This window comes from Coloeus monedula (assembly GCF_965178545.1).
Source record: "Coloeus monedula genome assembly, chromosome: 6".
In the NCBI taxonomy this organism is placed as follows: domain Eukaryota; kingdom Metazoa; phylum Chordata; class Aves; order Passeriformes; family Corvidae; genus Coloeus; species Coloeus monedula.
The window spans coordinates 3,349,209-3,370,919 of NC_138786.1; the positions used below are offsets into that span (position 1 = coordinate 3,349,209).

The following is a 21,711-nucleotide window of genomic DNA, read 5'->3' on the forward strand; positions in this document are numbered from 1 at the left end:
ATGATTCAGCGGGCTCTGAGATAATCCTTGTGCCCTCAATCTTGACAAGATTAGGGCGACTTCGGTTTCTTAGGTTTTGTAATTAACATCTGCTGTCTGAACTAACATTTGCTGTCTCCCAATAGTTAACTTGTGCTTACATGAGTTAGCTATTGACTGCCCCTTCCTCATTTATGAAAAAGGATGGTTTTTTCCCAAAGCCTGTATTGGTAGGTCAGGGCAGTAGACAGAAGGTGGCGCAGGTTAGCAGCTGGCACCTGCCCACAGGGCCAGGGAAGGCACCTGGGTGCTTTCCTGTGGCTAGACTGGTTACTGCACTTTCCATCTCCATCTCGTGGCCTTGCAGGTGGCCATCAAACGCGTGGCCCGGGAGAGCGTCCTGCAGTGGTACGAGCTGGTGAGTGAGCGGGGCCACCGCGACAGAGCGGGCCGTGGCGGGCGGGGATAAGACCGGGGCCCCGAGGGCGGGAGGCGGCGCAGGGCGGGGGGAGCGGGCGTGGGCTCAGCGTGCGAGCCGGAGCATGGCGGGCCCGGGGATGCCAAACACCGGAGGTGGGGCCATCATTTGTTTTGAGGGTAGAGAAAGATTACTTGGGGGCTACAATGAGCCCAGCACCATGGGAGCAACTCCAGCATCTCAGCATTTCCCATGGGCTCCATGCCCATGGCTTACGAGGCTGCAGACCCAGCTGGTCAAAGGCCCAGCCCTGCCTCCCATTTCAGTGGAGGAAAGAGGAAGAATTTTGTCAGGGCTCAACCTGAAATGACCTTTTGCCATTTCTGATTCTTCTCCCAGCATTGGAGAGGAGCAGCATCTCTGTGCCTGCCACCCGCTGGCCCTTGGAATGCACACACGAGCCCAGCTATCACTTCAGGTGAACCCAAGTGGCCGCGTCAGTTTGACAGGGCGGCTGTTGTTTCACTGTTGCATTTCTTGGCTTGTTACAGCCCCTCCTGCCTGTACTACAGCCTGTGCTTGAAGACACAAAACTGCCATGATGCCTGGAGGAAAGGCATCAAAAGCTTGACAAAGGCTGAAGGGAACACTCTGATTACCCCTTTTCCCAAGAGGGTTCTTTAGCTGAAGTTGCTAACCAGGACCAGCCTTGACACCCCCGCATGGCTTTGTGGTGCTTTTATTTCTCGTGTGAGGAACGAGACAACTCTTAGAAAAATTAAAATAATTTATTAAAAACAGAAAAATTGAAAAATTACAAAAATTAGAAAACTATAAAAATTTGGGGTCCTAGTGGCTCAGGAGGTATGCCCCAGGAGCGCAGGGATTAGAGATCTTCAGGCTTAGACAGCACTGGACCTCTGGTGGAAGAACTTGCAGTGCTGGGCTGACTTTTAGCTAATCCAAAAGTCAAGGAAAAACTATTAAAAGCTCCTTAATAGGAGTAAGGCTTTAACACCCAGCACTGGCGTCCACTACATCTAATCTGCAGTGATCTCTGCGCTTGCTCTGAAGCGTGCCTTAAAAAAATATTAACATACATCTCATACATCTTAAAACATTTGTAGAAGTATACAATGAACATGGGAAAAATAACTCTTATCGTGTACAAGTGGCTTACAGTTTGAAAAGGGGTTTTAACTGGGAAACTTTTAACTGGGGGATTTTTAACTGGGAATGGTGCAAATAAACTGCTTTGAACCATTTAGAACACTAATAACAGAACTTGATTTCTGTACCCGGGCTGATGGGTTAATTTTAACATTCAATTAAAACATATTTAACTCAAAATTAACTAATTAAAGCACTTAACATGCAAAGACCAAGCTAATTAGGGATTTCAGGTATGACACTCGAGTCCTCAGTCCTGCGTGGGACTCGGTCACCGGGCGCTGCAGAGGCTCCGGCAAGGCATCAAAGACGCCTGCCCCGCACCCAAGGGTGGCGCAAGATCTCCTCCAGCGCTGGCCTGTCCGCGGGGTGCTTGGACAAACACCAGCGGATCAGATGTTGGCACTCTGGGGAGAGAAGCCAGAAAGCGCCCGTCACTTGCAGAAGGCTCCTGCCCAGCTGCTCCCGGCGCCCGCAGGGCCCGGGCCGTGCTGCGTGTGCTCAGAGCTGTGCCGGCCTCCCGGCTGACTCTGCCCTTTGCGGGACAGCGGCACGGCAGGACACGCGCCACCTCCTTCAGCCGAGCGGGCCACGCCGACCCCGTGGTCACGGGCCGCCGCCTGCGGCCAGCCCTTGAGGGCAGATCGACCTCCCGCGCAGCTGCGTGAGGGCCACGCTGGGCTGCGCGGTGCCATCTGCCAAAGCCTGCCTTCTTGAGGCCGGACACCAACCTGGAGAGACCTGCTGCCAGAAGAAGAGCTGCCCCGACACGATGGCACGGTCCTCCTGGAAGGGCATGTTCCCGCAGACCATGACGTACAGCAGCACGCCCAGGGACCAGATGGTCGCCGAATGGCCGTGGTAGCAGCCAAGGCAGATCCACTCGGGCGGGCTGTACATGTGTGTTCCTAGGGGACACAGGCGGCGCTGTCCAGGCGCAGGCTGCTGCCTTCCAGAGCCTGGTGCCAGCCTCCTGGCGGAAGCAGGGGCTGCGCCGGTGGCCACAACTTCCCCCCGGGGCCGCCCGGCGTCCCCCAGCCAATTGGCCAAAGCCAGGAAACCATTCTGCGAGGCAAACAAGGCCAGCGGAGCAGCCCAAGCCCTTGCGGGCCTGCCAAGCCGAGCGGCCGGGGCCTGGCTTTGGCAGCCCCCCTCTGTGGGCAGGGCCGGCAGCCGGCTCCTGGGGCACAGCATCTGGCCCGTGCCAAAGGGCAGCCGGCAGCCGGCTGAATGCCGCACCCCGCAGCCCAGGAGGGAACGGGGCCGTGCAGTGCCGGGCACTGGGAGCGGGGCCCGGCCTGTGGGCTCACCGGCAAATCGCGTGAAGGCCTGCTCCTGGAGGAAGGTGCCGCAGCCGAAGTCGATGAGCTTCAGGTCGCCACTCTCCGGGTCCACGAGGAGGTTCTCCGGCTTGATGTCCCGGTGCAGGACGCCGCAGGCGGTGCAGTGCCGCACGGCCTCCAGCACCTGGCAGAAAAGCCAGCGCGCCATCTCCTCGCACAGGAACCCCTGCTCCAGCAGGAAGGCCAGGAGATCCTGCGATGACTCCGGACGCTCCATCACCAGCAGGAAGCTGTCAGGCAGCTCAAACCAGTCGAGGAGCTGGATGATGTTGTGGCAGCCAGAGCCCACCTTCTCCATGAGCACAATCTCCATGGGAACACGGGTGCCGTCGGGCTGTGAGGAGGAGACAGTGCCTGCAGCAGGCCTGATGCCGCCCTGTGGCTGCGCTGCCCCGTGCCTGGGATGCCCCAGTGCCCCCCCTCGGGCAGCCTCCCTGGTGCTTGGGCTTCCTCCCGCCCAGGGGATGCTTGGGGGGTGCCCCCGTGCCCGGCCCCACCTCCGGTGTTTGGCATCCCCGGGCCCGCCATGCTCCGGCTCGCACGCTGAGCCCACGCCCGCTCCCCCCGCCCTGCGCCGCCTCCCGCCCTCGGGGCCCCGGCCTTATCCCCGCCCGCCACGGCCCGCTCTGTCGCGGTGGCCCCGCTCACTCACCAGCTCGTACCACTGCAGGACGCTCTCCCGGGCCACGCGTTTGATGGCCACCTGCAAGGCCACGAGAGACGGGGCTGAGCTCAAGCCCTGCCCCGCCCCGCCCCGCCCCTGGCCCTCCTCCCGCGCCCCGCCGTCCCGGCCACCTACCGGGCTCCCGTCCGAGAGGCGGATGCCCGAGAAAACGGTGCCGAAGCCACCGCTGCCCAGCTGCGGGCCCAGCTGGTACAGCTCCTGCAGCTTCTTCTTTTGCCCTGCGACCGAGACCGAGCCATCAGCCTTGCGCCCAGGGCCCCCCCGGCCGAGTGCCCGCGAGTGAAGCGGGCCGAGCCAGCGCGGGCCACGTTGCTCTGACCTGCTTGCTGCTGCGCGCCGGGCAGCGGCCACCGCCTTGCAGCCGTCGGGCTGGCGAGCGGCAGAGCTGGGGCAGGGGAGCGCGCAGAGGCGGCTGCAGGAGCCGGAGGGCAGCGGGGCAGGGCGGCACCGTCGCTGTCCCCGGCGTCGTGGGCTGGACTCTGCTGTTGAGGACGGCCGGGGCTACAGCCCGAGGACTCGCACAGGGGGGTGTCAGGAGCAGCTGCAAACCAGCGAGGGGTTTTTTGAAGCCGTGGCATCAGAAGCACTGGAAGCAGCCAGGGACTCGGCTGCTCTCAAGGGCCCTGGCCTGGCCTGGGCATGCCCCTCAAGAGCCCTGGGAGAGCCTCAGACAGCTCCTCACAAGATCTCACCTGCTACCAAAAAGGCCTTCGTGGTAGTCGGTGGCCGTCTCGGAGCAGCTTCCTGGAGATGGAGGGACCTCCTGGGTGTCTTGAGGGTCGTTTCCGCCACCAGGCACGGGCTGTTGCCAGCTGGCACAGCCGGCACAGCGTCCTGGGAGCTGTGGGCCGGCAACTGCTGGCTCCAGCTCACTCGCTGCTCCGCCACCTGCTCCTGAGAAGGCTCCCCTGGATCGGGCTGGGCTCCCACTTGGACTCCTGGGCTTTCCGTGGCAACGTCAGTTGTCAGGGTTGCGCCCGTGTTGTCGAAGTCCCTGAGTCCAAGGGAGCTGGGAGACCTGTGCACAGGCTCTGCACCTTCTGCAGGCTGACAGGTCTCACTGAGCGTCTGCGGGGGATGGAGGCTGTCAGAGATAGCGGACACTCCTGGCAGGATGGAGGATCTCTGACAGCCTGAGCTTCTTGCCTGGGTGGCGGGTCTCTGATGGTGTGCCGTCCTTGCAGGGCTTGAGGCTCTCCCAGGGATGGAGAATCTTGCTGGGAGCAGCCTCTTGAAGGGATGGAGGCTCCTGGAGGAGCTGGACGAGCCACAGCAGGGCAGGTGGCCTCGCTTCAGCAGCTCCTCCAGTTCTTTCCACAACGCCTGCCACATCCCAGAGTAGAGCGGCACCCATGTCCCATTGCGAGCCCAGAGCAGCAGCATCAGTTCCTGCAGCTCCTGGGCCACTGCCACGCAGGGGCCGCAGCTGCAGGGGCTGTGCAGGGGGCTCGCGGGAGCACGTGGCCGCTTGCCAGGGGTCGCCCGAGGCCTGGAGGACCTGGGAGCCGCAGGGGCTCCTCGCTTCCTCCGTGAGCCTCTGGGCTGCACCCCGGGGCGCTTGCGCCTCTTCGCTGTCCTTGTCTGCCGCCTCCGTGGTTGCCAGTGGCCAACGGCCCACCAGACAGCCACAGTGGCCAGCAGCAGGACAAGCACAATCACCGGGACAACACCGTCACACATGGCTCCGGCACGTCCCATCGCGACTGCACTGGCAGCTGCAGGTGCTGGCCCGTGTTACACAGCGACTGCGCGGTGATGTCACAGTGCTGTGGGCCAGGACAGCCGTGTGACATCCCAGCCCTGCCTCTCGCCAGCGCTCAGCCCCTTTGTGCCGTCACAGCCCTGGGCCCACCTCAGGGAGCAGCAGAACCAGCTCATGCCTAAGGATGCACATGGCCACAAAAAGCCTGGCAGTAAGACCAGGAGCTCAGCCTGCTGCAGCGAATCGTTCCCTGCAGCAAGTGGCACATCAGGAAGAGTGCTGCTGCCACCAGTGTCAAGCCCATGGCTCCCAGGACGCTGCAGCGGTACCAACTGGCAACACCCACTACTCTGTGCCTGAGAAGATCTTCCAGAGACAAAGGGAGTTGAAGTTCCTGTGTCTCTGGGGAGCTCTCCTGAGCTGGCTGTCGAGGGCAGGAAGAGTTTTGTGTAACAGCTCACCGACTTCTGCCTTGCCTCTGTTCTAAACAAGTCAGGATTTCCCAAGGAGCGCTCATGGTGCTCCCACTGCTCTGGTTTTGACGGGCATAGGGTTCCCTTTTTCCCACTTGCTGGCACACGCTGGGTTCAGCTTCACGATGGGAATGCTGTGGATCAAACAGGGGTGGTTTGGTTTCTGCTGAGCAGGGCTTGCCCTCTTCAAGGACTTTGCAGTGTCCCTTGGTACAGTGCATGTTTTCCACTGGGAAGGGAGGGAGGAGTATTGAAGACAGAGGCAAAGAATGCATTAAACACCTGTGCTGTGTCCCTGTCCCTGTTTGTGAGGTGACCATCTGTATTGGGTTGACCCTGAGTTGATGGACAGTCTTTAAGACCAATTACGCTTCTCACAATTTACATATTTAAACTGCACAGAAAGGCGGGACTTCCCCTTTGGTCGGAGCTCGCTTGCTGGGAGGTGGGGGTTCCGGAGCCTCCCGGCCCCGCCGGGCCGGGCCGGGCCGGGGCCACTGCCCCTTTCCCCCTTTCCCAACGCTGTGGCACGGACCCTGGGTGGCTGGGGGGGGACTGCTTCAGAGCCACAGGCAGCTAAAACCAGCCATGGACTGCTCACAGCTAAAACCAGCCATGGAGTGCTCACAGCTAAAACCAGCCATGGAGTGCTCACAGCTAAACCCATCCAGCGCGGCTTCTGGGGACCGGCGGGTCCCTCTCCTCTCCATGCGGAGCCGGCGGAGTCAACGGGAGCCGGCAGAGCCTCCTGTCCGCAGCCAGCACACTTCGTGCTGAACTGAAGAAGACACCACGCAGCCAGCAGCACAGAGGGAGCGAGGCTTTCCCCACCGTAAAGCCCGAACAAGAACACCCTTCAGCATGGCGGCGTCAGAGTCAGAGAGAAAGAGAAGTGAGTCCCGTGGGACGGAGCTGGAAATGGCGGCGGGAGAAAAGAGGGCGGTGCCGCGATTCTGGCGCGCAGCTTAAAAGAAACCTTCTTGCATGCCGTGGTAAGAAACTGTAATACCACAAACTGTTTGTCTCTTTAATCCATTTGAAGAACATGGGGGGATGGAGTATCTTCATGTGCCTGTGAAGATTGTGAAGAATGCCCGATGCCAGGCTATATAGTAGTAAGAGGCTGTTAGAGACTTGTGGCGAAGAAGAGCCTTTGTGTGCAGGCCAAAAGAACTTATCCTTAAAAAAGATGAATAACCCCATGTGATGGCCCATGTTTTGCAGTGTGAAGGAACTGTGAGATTTTTCATGGGAGAGATGTTCTACACACAGCAGATTGATTGTTTCCGGGCGGATCTGCTGTTAGTGGCAGTTTGGGAACCACGTGCAACTGAAGGAAAAACCCTTTTTTCCCTTAAGCATAAGAGAGAGACTTTTCAAGAACTGGAACGCTGACTAACATCCCATGTTCTGTTATCCCTTGTGTGAGCTAGGTAAAAGGAGAGAAGTGCTGGGGGGGGGGGGGATTTGCTTTAATTTTGTTTTGTTATTGTCTCTTTACTTTTAATTCTATTAGTAATAAAACTCTTTCATTGTACTGCAACTGTTTAAGGTTTGTGCCTGCTTTGCTTTTCTCCTAATTCTTATCTCACAGAAGGAAAATGAGTAAGTAATGAATATTTTGAACCAAAACCACTACATTTAATTGGTGTTTTCTGCCCGGTTTTCGAACTCAACCCGCTACACCATCCACATCCTGGAAGGGGACAATATTATTTCTACAATGTTTCTTTCCATGAATATATTTTAAAACACTCCTTTTATTGTGCCCCACATTTCTGGCCACCTTCCTCTCCAGCTGAGCTTTCACCGCACCAAAGTTCTCCCTACAGTGGCAAGGAACATCTCTGTGGAAGGAATGAGAAGGAGGCGTCTTTACAAACTATCTGTGGGCCTGATGGTAGATAAAGCCAGATACTGATAGGTGAAAGAAGCAAAGGGAGGAACCATAAACTCCATAGGAATTCCACTAATTGACACAGACTGTTACTCACCCAAGACTCTGCTAATCCCTGGATTTAGAGAAAAAGAACAGAGACACGAGGAAAAGAATGGGGGTGGGGGGGGTACACATTAGAAAGGGGGTTTGTATTAAGCCATTCGGGAAGTCTGTACCTCTCAAGTACCTCAGCCAGTGGGGAAAGAGAGAGGGAAATGCAACTGGGAAATTAGGAGAAAAAGGAAGCTGCGTCCTCTATCAACTTGAGAGATCCCGTGGGAAATGCCCATGACCTCTCCCTTTATTCGATTAAAGGAACAGGACTGCTCTGTCTCTTGATTGGACATAAACCTGTGGTGTTTGAGGACTCATTTTCCTGACATCCGTATTCTTCTTGTGACCTTGCTTCCACTGGGCACACAGCTTCCTTTTCCATCCTCTTTCCCAGAGAAGATGCCTTCTGCGTCGCCTGCTTGGCTTCCGACATTTGGGAATCGCCTGCTCCTGTGCCCTTAGGAGGTGATGTTTCAAAATTGACCAGCACTGATGGACCCCAGCACCTGCAAAAACATTGTCCCTGGAGACCCTGCTTACCAGTTCCCTGAGCAGTCTGAAGTCTGCTCTCCTCATGCCCCGAGCTGAGGTTTTGCTGGCCCTTTTCCTCTTGTCACAGGTTTGAAACTCGATTTATCTGTGGTCGCTGTGGCCAAGACGGCCGCCAGTCCCCACCTGGCTCAGGGCACGTGGGACTCAGACGGCGGCCTGGCTCCAGGGGGGCTGAGCTGGAGAGTCCTGGGCTGTGGGGGGCTTCCCCCTTTCCTGGGAGGAGACTCCCTGGGGAGGAAGAAGGGTCTGGCATGAGCCACAAGGCCCCTGGCCAAGGGACGGTAGCGGGGGACGTGTCCGTAGCGGATGCCGTCTGGGAGGAGCTGTGGCAAGGAGTGGGTGTGGGGCTGGGGGTGTCACAGAGCTCAGAGAGGGTGTTCCCGCAGCCCAGCAGGCAGAAAGCCCGTGGCTCACAGCAGGAGCCAAGTTCCAGGTCACCAGGAACAGCCCCCTCCCTCACCAGTGCTCCCAGCCTCCCACAAAGGTTCCTTATGCCCACGGGTGCTGCCAAGGTTCCCCATGGGAACAGGGCTGGACACCCTAAAAAGGGGGGTCAACACCCCAGGGCCAAAGCCAGCGCAGGGGGGAATGAGTGGGATGAGTGTGAGAGGACCACCTCTACCCCTCCCATCCCGCACCAGGGAGCAGGGACCTTCCCGGGACAGCTCCAGGAGGATCTTCAGGACCATCCTTGCCTGGGACAGGGCTGCCAAGGAGATCCAGGAGGGATCAGTGTCCAGCTCTGTGTCCTGGGACACCCTGCGCCCTGTTCCCCACAGCCCTGATTTTCACGAAGGAGCCACAGGAGCCTCCTGGCCATTGATGGATTTTTCTTTCAGGAATTCGCTGTGGAGCTCGTTTGTCTTTTTTTTCCTCTTTCTGAGCTCCTGTAAATACGGCATGGAGCCGGAAGGGGCGGGGCGGGGCGGGGCGGGGCGGAGAAGAGCCAGCCGGGGAAGTCTTGAGGGGTTCTGTGTCTCTGGCAGCCTGCTTTCCTCCTCTCCCTTCCGTGGAGGTGTGGGCTGGCAACGGAGCATCTTCCCCGGGTGGCCGCGGTGCCCCGGATCCCTGCCCTGAGGGGAGGGCCAACACTGGGCGTCTCTGGCCTGCCCCACGCAGCCAGGGTGTCCCACAGAGCCCCTCCCAAGGCCTGCTCTTGGCCGCCAGGGGCCTAATTAGTGAGGTATTAAGGAGGGAGGAGCTAAGGGCGCTAATTAGGGAGGGGAGGGCGGGGAGCCGTTCCCAGCCGAGGGGGCGTGGCCAGGGCCTCGGCGGCGCCGAGGGGGCGTGGTCGGAGCGGGGGCGGGGCCAGCGCTGAGGGGAAAAAGGGCGGGAAAAGGCTGGGTGCTGCTGAGGGGAAGCGTCGGGAAGGAGGGGACGGAGGGGATATCGTTGGGAAAAAGGGAGACACAAGAGCTCTTGGGGGCCTGAAACCACTAACAGTGGTGGAGGGGAGCCCAACACGCTCCTCCTATGTATCCCTGTCCTTTACCCAGGGGAAGCCGTGGCTAAAATCCCGGAAAAACAGTGCTGTGGATCCAAGGAATCAGAAGCAGGATCTGTGTGGAGGGTGTCCCTCACGGGAGGCACAGGAATCGAGCTGCGCGAGGCTGGGGCAGGAGGGTCACGCCCAGCAGAGAAGGGGGACCCTCTGTCCATGCCAAGGCCCAGGGCAGCCCTATCCCGGGAAGCGCGCAGGGAGCGGACCCTTGAGCCGCTGCACGTTCGCGCTGCCCTCGCTCAGCCGGGAGCCCCCTCGTTGCCCAGGGGGAGCTGGTGGCAGTGGGGAGTGGGAGAGGGAAAGATCTGTCCTACACCTCCATGGCTGCGGCGCTGCCAAAGGTGAAGAGCGTCAGAGAACTGCCAAACAAGATCCTCCAGCAGGAAAGGCAGATGTTGGCAGCTCCAGGGAATTCCCTGAGGTCGGCAGTGGAGGAGCAGGATGAGGAAGATCTCCACGCTTGCGATACTTCTGGCAAGAGCCTCCATCCCTGCCAGAGCCTCAGTGAGGGCTTCCAGAGCACAGACGGAGGAAGGAAGGCCTTTGGACAGGTGCAAGGTATGAATGGTGCACGGTCCCCAGTCGTGGTGTGAGCAGAAACATTTCTTCCAAGCATCTCTGGCTTTTAGAATAGTTTCACTCTCAGGTTCGAATAGCGTGAGCCTGGACAGCCAATAGTCTAAATGTTCCAATGTCTGCTACCCAATACTAGACACGAACTCATGTCTCTCATGGCAACATCAGGCTTTTTCCCTAAGCCAAGTGCTGGAAGGGGAATTTCTTCTGCAAAACTACTGTGCTTCTGCTGCTTGTTCCATTTTAGAAAGTTTCCTCCGTCGCCCCTGCCTTGATTGAATAGTCCTTTCTCTTCTAACTAGAAGCTCCAGGTTCTCTTCTTACAAGTTGTCTTTGTTTTCTTTGCCCACAGACAGGAGTCCCTGCTCCCCCAGAGCCACGTCCATCTGCAGAACCTGCTTGTGGCTGAGGATGCAGATGGCCAGGAAAGGCCTGGAAGTAAACGCAGAGGTCAGGCCAGTGCCAGATGTCTGGGAGCTACTGGACAAGTGTCCCAGTAGCAAGAGTCTTGGAGCTACTAATTGTCAGCGCAGCGCTCCCGTGGCACTGTGGCTGTTCCAAGGAGGGAACACTCCGTGCTTTGCAGCAGACATGATCCACATGAAACCAAGGAGGTTCCTCCATCTTCAGGAAGCTCCCCTGACATGGCTTCTGACTTCCAGGAAAATGTTGACGGATGGCGGTCAGATCTTCTTAGGAGCATGTGTGTTAAATGGATTTGGATTTTCCCAGAGAACTGTCTGAGTGTTCCCACTGTTCTGGATTTGAGTGGGATTCCTTTCTTCCCAGCAACTGGCACAGCGCTGCCTTTGCATGCAGGATGGGAATGCTGTGGATCACAGGTGGATAGTTTGGTTGTTGCTAAGCAGGGCTTGCCCTCCTCAAGGACTCTGCAGGGTCCTAGAAGCCCCTGCATGTGCCATACTCTGCTGTCGAGGAGGTGCCAAAGAGCCTGGAGGGATCATGTCCAGGACAGCCGACCCAGACTGGCCAGAGGGATATTCCAGACCGCAGGATGTCCTGCTGAGTCTAACAACTGGGGAAGCTGGTCAGGAGAGGCTGAACCCTGGTGGGATTGACTGGGCATCAGGCAGAGGGTGCTGAGCACTTGTGGTGGGGATCACTGCTCTGACCTGGGCTTTGGTCCTCTGGCTCATTTCTCCCCTTCTTGTTCTTCTTCCTCCTTCTTCTTGTTTGTCTGCACCTCCCTGGTTTTCTTCTCCTCCTTCTTCTCCTTCCAGGTCTTATTCTCAGTCTTTTTATTTATCTTCTCTTCCTAATTTTTTTCCTCCTTTGTTTTTATTGCTCTTTTTTCCTTTTCTCTTTTCTCTTTTTCCGGAGCACTAAATCAGGATGTTGATGGAGGTCTCTGGTTCTGTTCCCAACAGGGCAGCCATTTGGCGCAGCCCATGAACGCGGCCTCGGAGTCCATGGAGGTGTAGGACAGGTCCTTGTTGTCCGCTTCTTTCCCTCTCCCCACTGCCACCAGCTCCCCCTGGGCAACGAGGGGGCTCCCGGCTGAGCGAGGGCAGCGCGAACGTGCAGCGGCTCAAGGATCCGCTCCCTGCGCGCTTCCCGGGATAGGGCTGCCCTGGGCCTTGGCATGGACAGAGGGTCCCCCTTCTCTGCTGGGCGTGACCCTCCTGCCCCAGCCTCGCTCAGCTCGATTCCTGTGCCTCCCGTGAGGGACACCCTCCACACAGATCCTGCTTCTGATTCCTTGGATCCACAGCACCGTTTTTCCGGGATTTTAGCCACGGCTTCCCCTGGGTAAGGGGCTGGGCTATGCAGGGGGGAGTGTGCTGGGCTTTCTCAGGACAGCGTTAATGGTTTCAGGCCCCCAAGAGCTCTCGTGTCTCCCTTTTCCCCACCAATATCCCTCTGTCCCCTCCTTCCCGACATTTGCTGCCATCACTTCATCCCCCGTCCCTGCCGCTCCTTCCTCCGCAGCGGGGTCTCCTCACGCTCTTTCCCTGCCCCAGCACGGGGGGCTGAGCCCACTGGAGCTTGTCCAACTGTCCTAGAGTCCCTTTTGGCATCTGCACGTCCCTGCACAGCTCCTTTGGATGCTGCCTTCCCCTGGGAAGGTGTCCTTGTTTATAACGAGGCGTGAAATGAAACTATAGAGATGATTTTAAAAATTGATATTTTATTGAAAGCATTGCCCTTAGAGTTCTCCTAGAGACCGCACAAAAAACAGTTTTCTCTCAGATTCTCATGGCTTTTTCAGCAAATCATATTCAATATATACCTTAATGATTGAGCCTAGGGCAAAGTGTTCATTTAGAATACAGAGGTTATTCTACAGTAATTTCTCCTCTGAGCAGTCAGCCAAGTCTCTGACTCTGGCAAAAGACTGATGGTCCAGAAGGAAGCACTCATCTTCCAATGGGAGAATTTGCACTCGGACAAGTTTTCCCAGAAGAATTATTTCAGCATATGTTTTCTGCAGCCAAGCACTGCTTTGTTCTGCGGATCTCAGGAAACGCTACCACAGCTGTCAATACCGACAGATTTGCAAGTAGCGGTTGCAAGCAGCATTACCTAATGGCCCAGTGCAGGGGCGTAGAATTCAAATCTCCACCGAGCTGATCCACTACCGCACCTTTGGAAATGTAGTAGCTGTGTAATAGCAACACAGGAAGGTCAGGAACAGGCACAATAAAATAGCAAAACATGATACGAATGGTAACACAGCTAAAGAAGTAAATGACTCCTAATAAAAAATTCACTAGAGAAGCAAACGGACAGAAGTGCTTTTGCAGTAAATGACACTGTTTCAAGAAAATGCTGAAGAAACAATACAGTCTTTAGCAAGGTACTTCTAAGATCAGCTTTCACCTTTGTTAAAAAAACCCACGAAAATAAAATTATTTCATGCAATACATGATTTCACATCTGAAGAAACCGCACTGTCTTTACATTCCAGTGACATCGACGCAAAGCTAAGCGCATCAAAATTTGAATTCTACCCTTTTCTTCTCAGGCACCGGCTTCCTTTTCCAGTACAAAAGCAACAAAGTGATTATAGGTAACAGTGGCAGAATACGCTCTGTTACTGTCACAGGGACTCCCGGCTTACTTCACCAGCTCCTGTCTGTTGTTTGTTGCTGCCCAGTGAAGAAGAGTCACATTTTCTTTGTCTGGTTGGCAAACATCGTATCCTGCTTCTACCAATTCTTTGCATCGCTCTAGCATTCCATACCTTAAACGAGGGGAAAAAAAAAAAAAAAAATCAATTTACTTATCATCTCTTCAGTATTCTCCAGTCTGGAAACAGTTGCATCCTAGAGGAAAAACACATATGAGAAAGATCACCCAGCAGCTCCTACTTGAGCAAATTCCACATTGCATTCAATGGAAGGCTTGTAAAAAGAATGAGGCTGTGCCTTGATGAGAAGTTTCTATTTAAAGAAAGCTGCTTGGAATGCTTTTATTCACAATAGCAACTGTAAGTGACTTCTCTTCTTCCACTACTGGGAGAAAACGAAACTATAAACGTTTCCTTTGTAAAATATCCAGCCTGGCTCACATTTGAGGACACTCCCATCCATTGCAACACTTTGCACCCTCAGAATATGTACTTACTGTGTAGCCTTGACAATATCACAGCTGCTGGGGTCTTCAGCAACGGGATATGGGCCTGGGAGACCTTGCTCTCCACGGGCGCTCTGCCTGTTGTGCATATGGGGTCGATGAGGCCCGTGGCAATGGCTTGTACACTGTCAGTTAACAAAACAATTATTAACCGCTGGTATTTATCGGCTGCACACCACACACACCGCCCTCTTTACCAGAAGCACTCACTGTGTGTGTCAGCTTCTGTCAATACAAACGAAGAGGTTAATTCAAAGCACGGGTAAAACCACCTGGCAAGAGACCAATCCTTCTATTCAGCAGCCTGCAGAGCTGGTTCCCGACACAGCAGCCTCAGCCACAACAGCGCTGCCACACCAGAACCAACAGCTACGGCCTTGCGGAGGGTTTTAAACGCACTTGGGAGCCGCAGTGCCGCCCGTGCAGCCTGAAAGCCCATGCGAGGCAACAGACGAGGCACACGCAGGGCAGGACGCGGACGGCTCTTGCCCGGCAGCGCCCGCCAGACCCCGGCGGCACCGCGGCCCGGCCCTCGCCGCCTGCCAGGGGCCCGCGGCCGCGCTCCGCACCCCCGGCCCGGGCAGCGCCGGGTCCCAGCCCCGCTCCAGCCCCGGCACTGCCCGCGGGCTCCCCGCTCACCGCCGGGCCGCTGCCCGCCATCCCCGCGGCCCCGCAGCTTCCTGCTCCCGCTTCCTGGGCACGCCTGCGGGGCGGGGCCGGGCACTCACGGCCCGGGCGGGGCGGGACCGGGGAAGCCCAGGGGAGCCATTCCTGAGCTGCCCCGGCCGCTGCGGAGCCGCTTGGGCGGGTAGATCGGCGGCTGCCAGGCTTGTTGAGCTGTGCCTGAAATGGCTCCTTCCCTTTTACCGAGGCAGCCACAGCGAAAAACTCTCTCGTTTTCGCACAGGATCCCCCCGGCTTGTGTCAGACAAGGACCCTTTTCTGCTGGCGAAGTTTTCGGGGGGTTGTGCCTCTGCAGCTGGAAGCGGTCCCTTGGTGAAGGCTCTGGAGCACAAGTCTGATGAGGAGCGGCTGAGGGAGCTGGGGGGGCTCAGCCTGGAGAAAAGGAGGTACAAGGGGGACCTCCTGGCTCTCCACAATTCCCTGCAAGGAGTAGTAGTGCCACCTCCCTGCTGGCACGGTTGCCACAGGAGTTCAAGGCCATTTGGGAGCGTTTCCACCCGTGGCCGAGCCCCAGTGTCCCCTCATAATGAGCGCAGGGTGAGGGAGGAGCTGCCATTTTAGGGCAGTCTGTGAGGGGCAAGTGGTCACCCCGCGAAGAAATGGGGATAACCTGGGAAAACACCCACAGGTGTCAAACACCCACAAGCTTCCCAGGTGAGGTGGGACCCTGGCAGCCCCCAGAGCGATGCCAGCTCCTCTGGCCTGAGGACAAACCCCGGCATGGGGTGACCGGAGACCGCCAGCTCTCGATGGCTCTGGGCCTGGGCAGAGCAGGGAAGGGCCTGAGGTGTCCCAGGGCTGTGGAGGACATGGGGGCCTCCTGCTCCTGGAGGAAACGTGCCATGGCTCTTGGAGAATTGGAAGTCATCACTCACAGGCCATCAGAAAAGGGGTAATTATCACCCCCAGCTCAGCCCCCAGACCAGGGCTGACACACAGGACTCTCGCCATCCCCTCACAGCGGGGTCCTGGCTGGAAGGATCACAGCTCAGGTCAGGCCTTCAGGTAGAGGCTTGGAGAGCCATTCAAGGCACAAGAGGGTCAGCAGCCCAAATAAAAGGGAAGAAAATTGAAAGAGCAGGCACATTTATGAATCGTGCCAAAACCGGGCCAGGAGACACTTCAGAGACAGAGTCAGAGAAGTGGGTATTTGCTTTATTCCGCACGCCGGGTGTGTGGGGATCGCTCCTCCAAACACGCACACCGGTGCTCCCTACAACACAGTATTATGGGTTAAATTATGAGTATTCATCACATTCCTTGGGACAGGCATGGTTGTACAAATGATTTCTTGGGAGTCATTAATATCATTAGCATACGGGTCCCGCATGCGCTGTGTGTCCTGGTGGTCGCGCTGAGGAAGGCCTCTCCTCTTCCTCGGGGGTCTTTCTGACGAAGACCACTAGTCCTCCTCACAGTGCACTTTTCAGCTTTCTCCCTGGGCATGCGTAGTCCTTTGAGGAATGATTCAGCGGGCTCTGAGATAATCCTTGTGCCCTCAATCTTGACAAGATTAGGGCGACTTCGGTTTCTTAGGTTTTGTAATTAACATCTGCTGTCTGAACTAACATTTGCTGTCTCCCAATAGTTAACTTGTGCTTACATGAGTTAGCTATTGACTGCCCCTTCCTCATTTATGAAAAAGGATGGTTTTTTCCCAAAGCCTGTATTGGTAGGTCAGGGCAGTAGACAGAAGGTGGCGCAGGTTAGCAGCTGGCACCTGCCCACAGGGCCAGGGAAGGCACCTGGGTGCTTTCCTGTGGCTAGACTGGTTACTGCACTTTCCATCTCCATCTCGTGGCCTTGCAGGTGGCCATCAAACGCGTGGCCCGGGAGAGCGTCCTGCAGTGGTACGAGCTGGTGAGTGAGCGGGGCCACCGCGACAGAGCGGGCCGTGGCGGGCGGGGATAAGGCCGGGGCCCCGAGGGCGGGAGGCGGCGCAGGGCGGGGGGAGCGGGCGTGGGCTCAGCGTGCGAGCCGGAGCATGGCGGGCCCGGGGATGCCAAACACCGGAGGTGGGGCCATCATTTGTTTTGAGGGTAGAGAAAGATTACTTGGGGGCTACAATGAGCCCAGCACCATGGGAGCAACTCCAGCATCTCAACATTTCCCATGGGCTCCATGCCCATGGCTTACGAGGCTGCAGACCCAGCTGGTCAAAGGCCCAGCCCTGCCTCCCATTTCAGTGGAGGAAAGAGGAAGAATTTTGTCAGGGCTCAACCTGAAATGACCTTTTGCCATTTCTGATTCTTCTCCCAGCATTGGAGAGGAGCAGCATCTCTGTGCCTGCCACCCGCTGGCCCTTGGAATGCACACACGAGCCCAGCTATCACTTCAGGTGAACCCAAGTGGCCGCGTCAGTTTGACAGGGCGGCTGTTGTTTCACTGTTGCATTTCTTGGCTTGTTACAGCCCCTCCTGCCTGTACTACAGCCTGTGCTTGAAGACACAAAACTGCCATGATGCCTGGAGGAAAGGCATCAAAAGCTTGACAAAGGCTGAAGGGAACACTCTGATTACCCCTTTTCCCAAGAGGGTTCTTTAGCTGAAGTTGCTAACCAGGACCAGCCTTGACACCCCCGCATGGCTTTGTGGTGCTTTTATTTCTCGTGTGAGGAACGAGACAACTCTTAGAAAAATTAAAATAATTTATTAAAAACAGAAAAATTGAAAAATTACAAAAATTAGAAAACTATAAAAATTTGGGGTCCTAGTGGCTCAGGAGGTATGCCCCAGGAGCGCAGGGATTAGAGATCTTCAGGCTTAGACAGCACTGGACCTCTGGTGGAAGAACTTGCAGTGCTGGGCTGACTTTTAGCTAATCCAAAAGTCAAGGAAAAACTATTAAAAGCTCCTTAATAGGAGTAAGGCTTTAACACCCAGCACTGGCGTCCACTACATCTAATCTGCAGTGATCTCTGCGCTTGCTCTGAAGCGTGCCTTAAAAAAATATTAACATACATCTCATACATCTTAAAACATTTGTAGAAGTATACAATGAACATGGGAAAAATAACTCTTATCGTGTACAAGTGGCTTACAGTTTGAAAAGGGGTTTTAACTGGGAAACTTTTAACTGGGGGATTTTTAACTGGGAATGGTGCAAATAAACTGCTTTGAACCATTTAGAACACTAATAACAGAACTTGATTTCTGTACCCGGGCTGATGGGTTAATTTTAACATTCAATTAAAACATATTTAACTCAAAATTAACTAATTAAAGCACTTAACATGCAAAGACCAAGCTAATTAGGGATTTCAGGTATGACACTCGAGTCCTCAGTCCTGCGTGGGACTCGGTCACCGGGCGCTGCAGAGGCTCCGGCAAGGCATCAAAGACGCCTGCCCCGCACCCAAGGGTGGCGCAAGATCTCCTCCAGCGCTGGCCTGTCCGCGGGGTGCTTGGACAAACACCAGCGGATCAGATGTTGGCACTCTGGGGAGAGAAGCCAGAAAGCGCCCGTCACTTGCAGAAGGCTCCTGCCCAGCTGCTCCCGGCGCCCGCAGGGCCCGGGCCGTGCTGCGTGTGCTCAGAGCTGTGCCGGCCTCCCGGCTGACTCTGCCCTTTGCGGGACAGCGGCACGGCAGGACACGCGCCACCTCCTTCAGCCGAGCGGGCCACGCCGACCCCGTGGTCACGGGCCGCCGCCTGCGGCCAGCCCTTGAGGGCAGATCGACCTCCCGCGCAGCTGCGTGAGGGCCACGCTGGGCTGCGCGGTGCCATCTGCCAAAGCCTGCCTTCTTGAGGCCGGACACCAACCTGGAGAGACCTGCTGCCAGAAGAAGAGCTGCCCCGACATGATGGCACGGTCCTCCTGGAAGGGCATGTTCCCGCAGACCATGACGTACAGCAGCACGCCCAGGGACCAGATGGTCGCCGAATGGCCGTGGTAGCAGCCAAGGCAGATCCACTCGGGCGGGCTGTACATGTGTGTTCCTAGGGGACACAGGCGGCGCTGTCCAGGCGCAGGCTGCTGCCTTCCAGAGCCTGGTGCCAGCCTCCTGGCGGAAGCAGGGGCTGCGCCGGTGGCCACAACTTCCCCCCGGGGCCGCCCGGCGTCCCCCAGCCAATTGGCCAAAGCCAGGAAACCATTCTGCGAGGCAAACAAGGCCAGCGGAGCAGCCCAAGCCCTTGCGGGCCTGCCAAGCCGAGCGGCCGGGGCCTGGCTTTGGCAGCCCCCCTCTGTGGGCAGGGCCGGCAGCCGGCTCCTGGGGCACAGCATCTGGCCCGTGCCAAAGGGCAGCCGGCAGCCGGCTGAATGCCGCACCCCGCAGCCCAGGAGGGAACGGGGCCGTGCAGTGCCGGGCACTGGGAGCGGGGCCCGGCCTGTGGGCTCACCGGCAAATCGCGTGAAGGCCTGCTCCTGGAGGAAGGTGCCGCAGCCGAAGTCGATGAGCTTCAGGTCGCCACTCTCCGGGTCCACGAGGAGGTTCTCCGGCTTGATGTCCCGGTGCAGGACGCCGCAGGCGGTGCAGTGCCGCACGGCCTCCAGCACCTGGCAGAAAAGCCAGCGCGCCATCTCCTCGCACAGGAACCCCTGCTCCAGCAGGAAGGCCAGGAGATCCTGCGATGACTCCGGACGCTCCATCACCAGCAGGAAGCTGTCAGGCAGCTCAAACCAGTCGAGGAGCTGGATGATGTTGTGGCAGCCAGAGCCCACCTTCTCCATGAGCACAATCTCCATGGGAACACGGGTGCCGTCGGGCTGTGAGGAGGAGACAGTGCCTGCAGCAGGCCTGATGCCGCCCTGTGGCTGCGCTGCCCCGTGCCTGGGATGCCCCAGTGCCCCCCCTCGGGCAGCCTCCCTGGTGCTTGGGCTTCCTCCCGCCCAGGGGATGCTTGGGGGGTGCCCCCGTGCCCGGCCCCACCTCCGGTGTTTGGCATCCCCGGGCCCGCCATGCTCCGGCTCGCACGCTGAGCCCACGCCCGCTCCCCCCGCCCTGCGCCGCCTCCCGCCCTCGGGGCCCCGGCCTTATCCCCGCCCGCCACGGCCCGCTCTGTCGCGGTGGCCCCGCTCACTCACCAGCTCGTACCACTGCAGGACGCTCTCCCGGGCCACGCGTTTGATGGCCACCTGCAAGGCCACGAGAGACGGGGCTGAGCTCAAGCCCTGCCCCGCCCCGCCCCGCCCCTGGCCCTCCTCCCGCGCCCCGCCGTCCCGGCCACCTACCGGGCTCCCGTCCGAGAGGCGGATGCCCGAGAAAACGGTGCCGAAGCCACCGCTGCCCAGCTGCGGGCCCAGCTGGTACAGCTCCTGCAGCTTCTTCTTTTGCCCTGCGACCGAGGCCGAGCCATCAGCCTTGCGCCCAGGGCCCCCCCGGCCGAGTGCCCGCGAGTGAAGCGGGCCGAGCCAGCGCGGGCCACGTTGCTCTGACCTGCTTGCTGCTGCGCGCCGGGCAGCGGCCACCGCCTTGCAGCCGTCGGGCTGGCGAGCGGCAGAGCTGGGGCAGGGGAGCGCGCAGAGGCGGCTGCAGGAGCCGGAGGGCAGCGGGGCAGGGCGGCACCGTCGCTGTCCCCGGCGTCGTGGGCTGGACTCTGCTGTTGAGGACGGCCGGGGCTACAGCCCGAGGACTCGCACAGGGGGGTGTCAGGAGCAGCTGCAAACCAGCGAGGGGTTTTTTGAAGCCGTGGCATCAGAAGCACTGGAAGCAGCCAGGGACTCGGCTGCTCTCAAGGGCCCTGGCCTGGCCTGGGCATGCCCCTCAAGAGCCCTGGGAGAGCCTCAGACAGCTCCTCACAAGATCTCACCTGCTACCAAAAAGGCCTTCGTGGTAGTCGGTGGCCGTCTCGGAGCAGCTTCCTGGAGATGGAGGGACCTCCTGGGTGTCTTGAGGGTCGTTTCCGCCACCAGGCACGGGCTGTTGCCAGCTGGCACAGCCGGCACAGCGTCCTGGGAGCTGTGGGCCGGCAACTGCTGGCTCCAGCTCACTCGCTGCTCCGCCACCTGCTCCTGAGAAGGCTCCCCTGGATCGGGCTGGGCTCCCACTTGGACTCCTGGGCTTTCCGTGGCAACGTCAGTTGTCAGGGTTGCGCCCGTGTTGTCGAAGTCCCTGAGTCCAAGGGAGCTGGGAGACCTGTGCACAGGCTCTGCACCTTCTGCAGGCTGACAGGTCTCACTGAGCGTCTGCGGGGGATGGAGGCTGTCAGAGATAGCGGACACTCCTGGCAGGATGGAGGATCTCTGACAGCCTGAGCTTCTTGCCTGGGTGGCGGGTCTCTGATGGTGTGCCGTCCTTGCAGGGCTTGAGGCTCTCCCAGGGATGGAGAATCTTGCTGGGAGCAGCCTCTTGAAGGGATGGAGGCTCCTGGAGGAGCTGGACGAGCCACAGCAGGGCAGGTGGCCTCGCTTCAGCAGCTCCTCCAGTTCTTTCCACAACGCCTGCCACATCCCAGAGTAGAGCGGCACCCATGTCCCATTGCGAGCCCAGAGCAGCAGCATCAGTTCCTGCAGCTCCTGGGCCACTGCCACGCAGGGGCCGCAGCTGCAGGGGCTGTGCAGGGGGCTCGCGGGAGCACGTGGCCGCTTGCCAGGGGTCGCCCGAGGCCTGGAGGACCTGGGAGCCGCAGGGGCTCCTCGCTTCCTCCGTGAGCCTCTGGGCTGCACCCCGGGGCGCTTGCGCCTCTTCGCTGTCCTTGTCTGCCGCCTCCGTGGTTGCCAGTGGCCAACGGCCCACCAGACAGCCACAGTGGCCAGCAGCAGGACAAGCACAATCACCGGGACAACACCGTCACACATGGCTCCGGCACGTCCCATCGCGACTGCACTGGCAGCTGCAGGTGCTGGCCCGTGTTACACAGCGACTGCGCGGTGATGTCACAGTGCTGTGGGCCAGGACAGCCGTGTGACATCCCAGCCCTGCCTCTCGCCAGCGCTCAGCCCCTTTGTGCCGTCACAGCCCTGGGCCCACCTCAGGGAGCAGCAGAACCAGCTCATGCCTAAGGATGCACATGGCCACAAAAAGCCTGGCAGTAAGACCAGGAGCTCAGCCTGCTGCAGCGAATCGTTCCCTGCAGCAAGTGGCACATCAGGAAGAGT

The 21,711-nt window shown here is 58.3% G+C and overlaps 3 protein-coding genes across 3 annotated transcripts; all 3 read right to left on the reverse strand.

Moving 5' to 3' along the window:
- Positions 1-1,870: 1,870 nt before the first annotated feature.
- Positions 1,871-3,232, reverse strand: LOC309574618 (serine/threonine-protein kinase pim-1-like; the record flags this gene model as incomplete). Its single annotated transcript, XM_082284399.1, has 3 exons — positions 2,878-3,232; positions 2,299-2,475; positions 1,871-1,974 (listed from the first exon to the last, which is right to left on the reverse strand). Exons 1-3 carry the CDS (start codon positions 3,221-3,223, stop codon positions 1,871-1,873), a joined length of 627 nt encoding a protein of 208 aa, XP_082140525.1. The 5' UTR covers positions 3,224-3,232.
- A 9,289-nt stretch (positions 3,233-12,521) lies between these two features.
- On the reverse strand, positions 12,522-14,649 carry LOC309574469 (palmitoyltransferase ZDHHC13-like; the record flags this gene model as incomplete). The annotated part of the gene is made up of 4 exons (XM_082284166.1): positions 12,522-13,014; positions 13,475-13,597; positions 13,981-14,114; positions 14,629-14,649. The coding sequence occupies 4 exons, from the start codon at positions 14,647-14,649 to the stop codon at positions 12,933-12,935; spliced, it is 360 nt and encodes a 119-aa protein (XP_082140292.1). The 3' UTR covers positions 12,522-12,932.
- Positions 14,650-18,006: 3,357 nt separating this feature from the next.
- LOC309574619 (serine/threonine-protein kinase pim-1-like) lies at positions 18,007-19,368 on the reverse strand (the record flags this gene model as incomplete). The annotated part of the gene is made up of 3 exons (XM_082284400.1): positions 19,014-19,368; positions 18,435-18,611; positions 18,007-18,110 (listed from the first exon to the last, which is right to left on the reverse strand). The coding sequence occupies exons 1-3, from the start codon at positions 19,357-19,359 to the stop codon at positions 18,007-18,009; spliced, it is 627 nt and encodes a 208-aa protein (XP_082140526.1). The 5' UTR covers positions 19,360-19,368.
- Between the last annotated feature and the right edge of the window lie 2,343 nt (positions 19,369-21,711).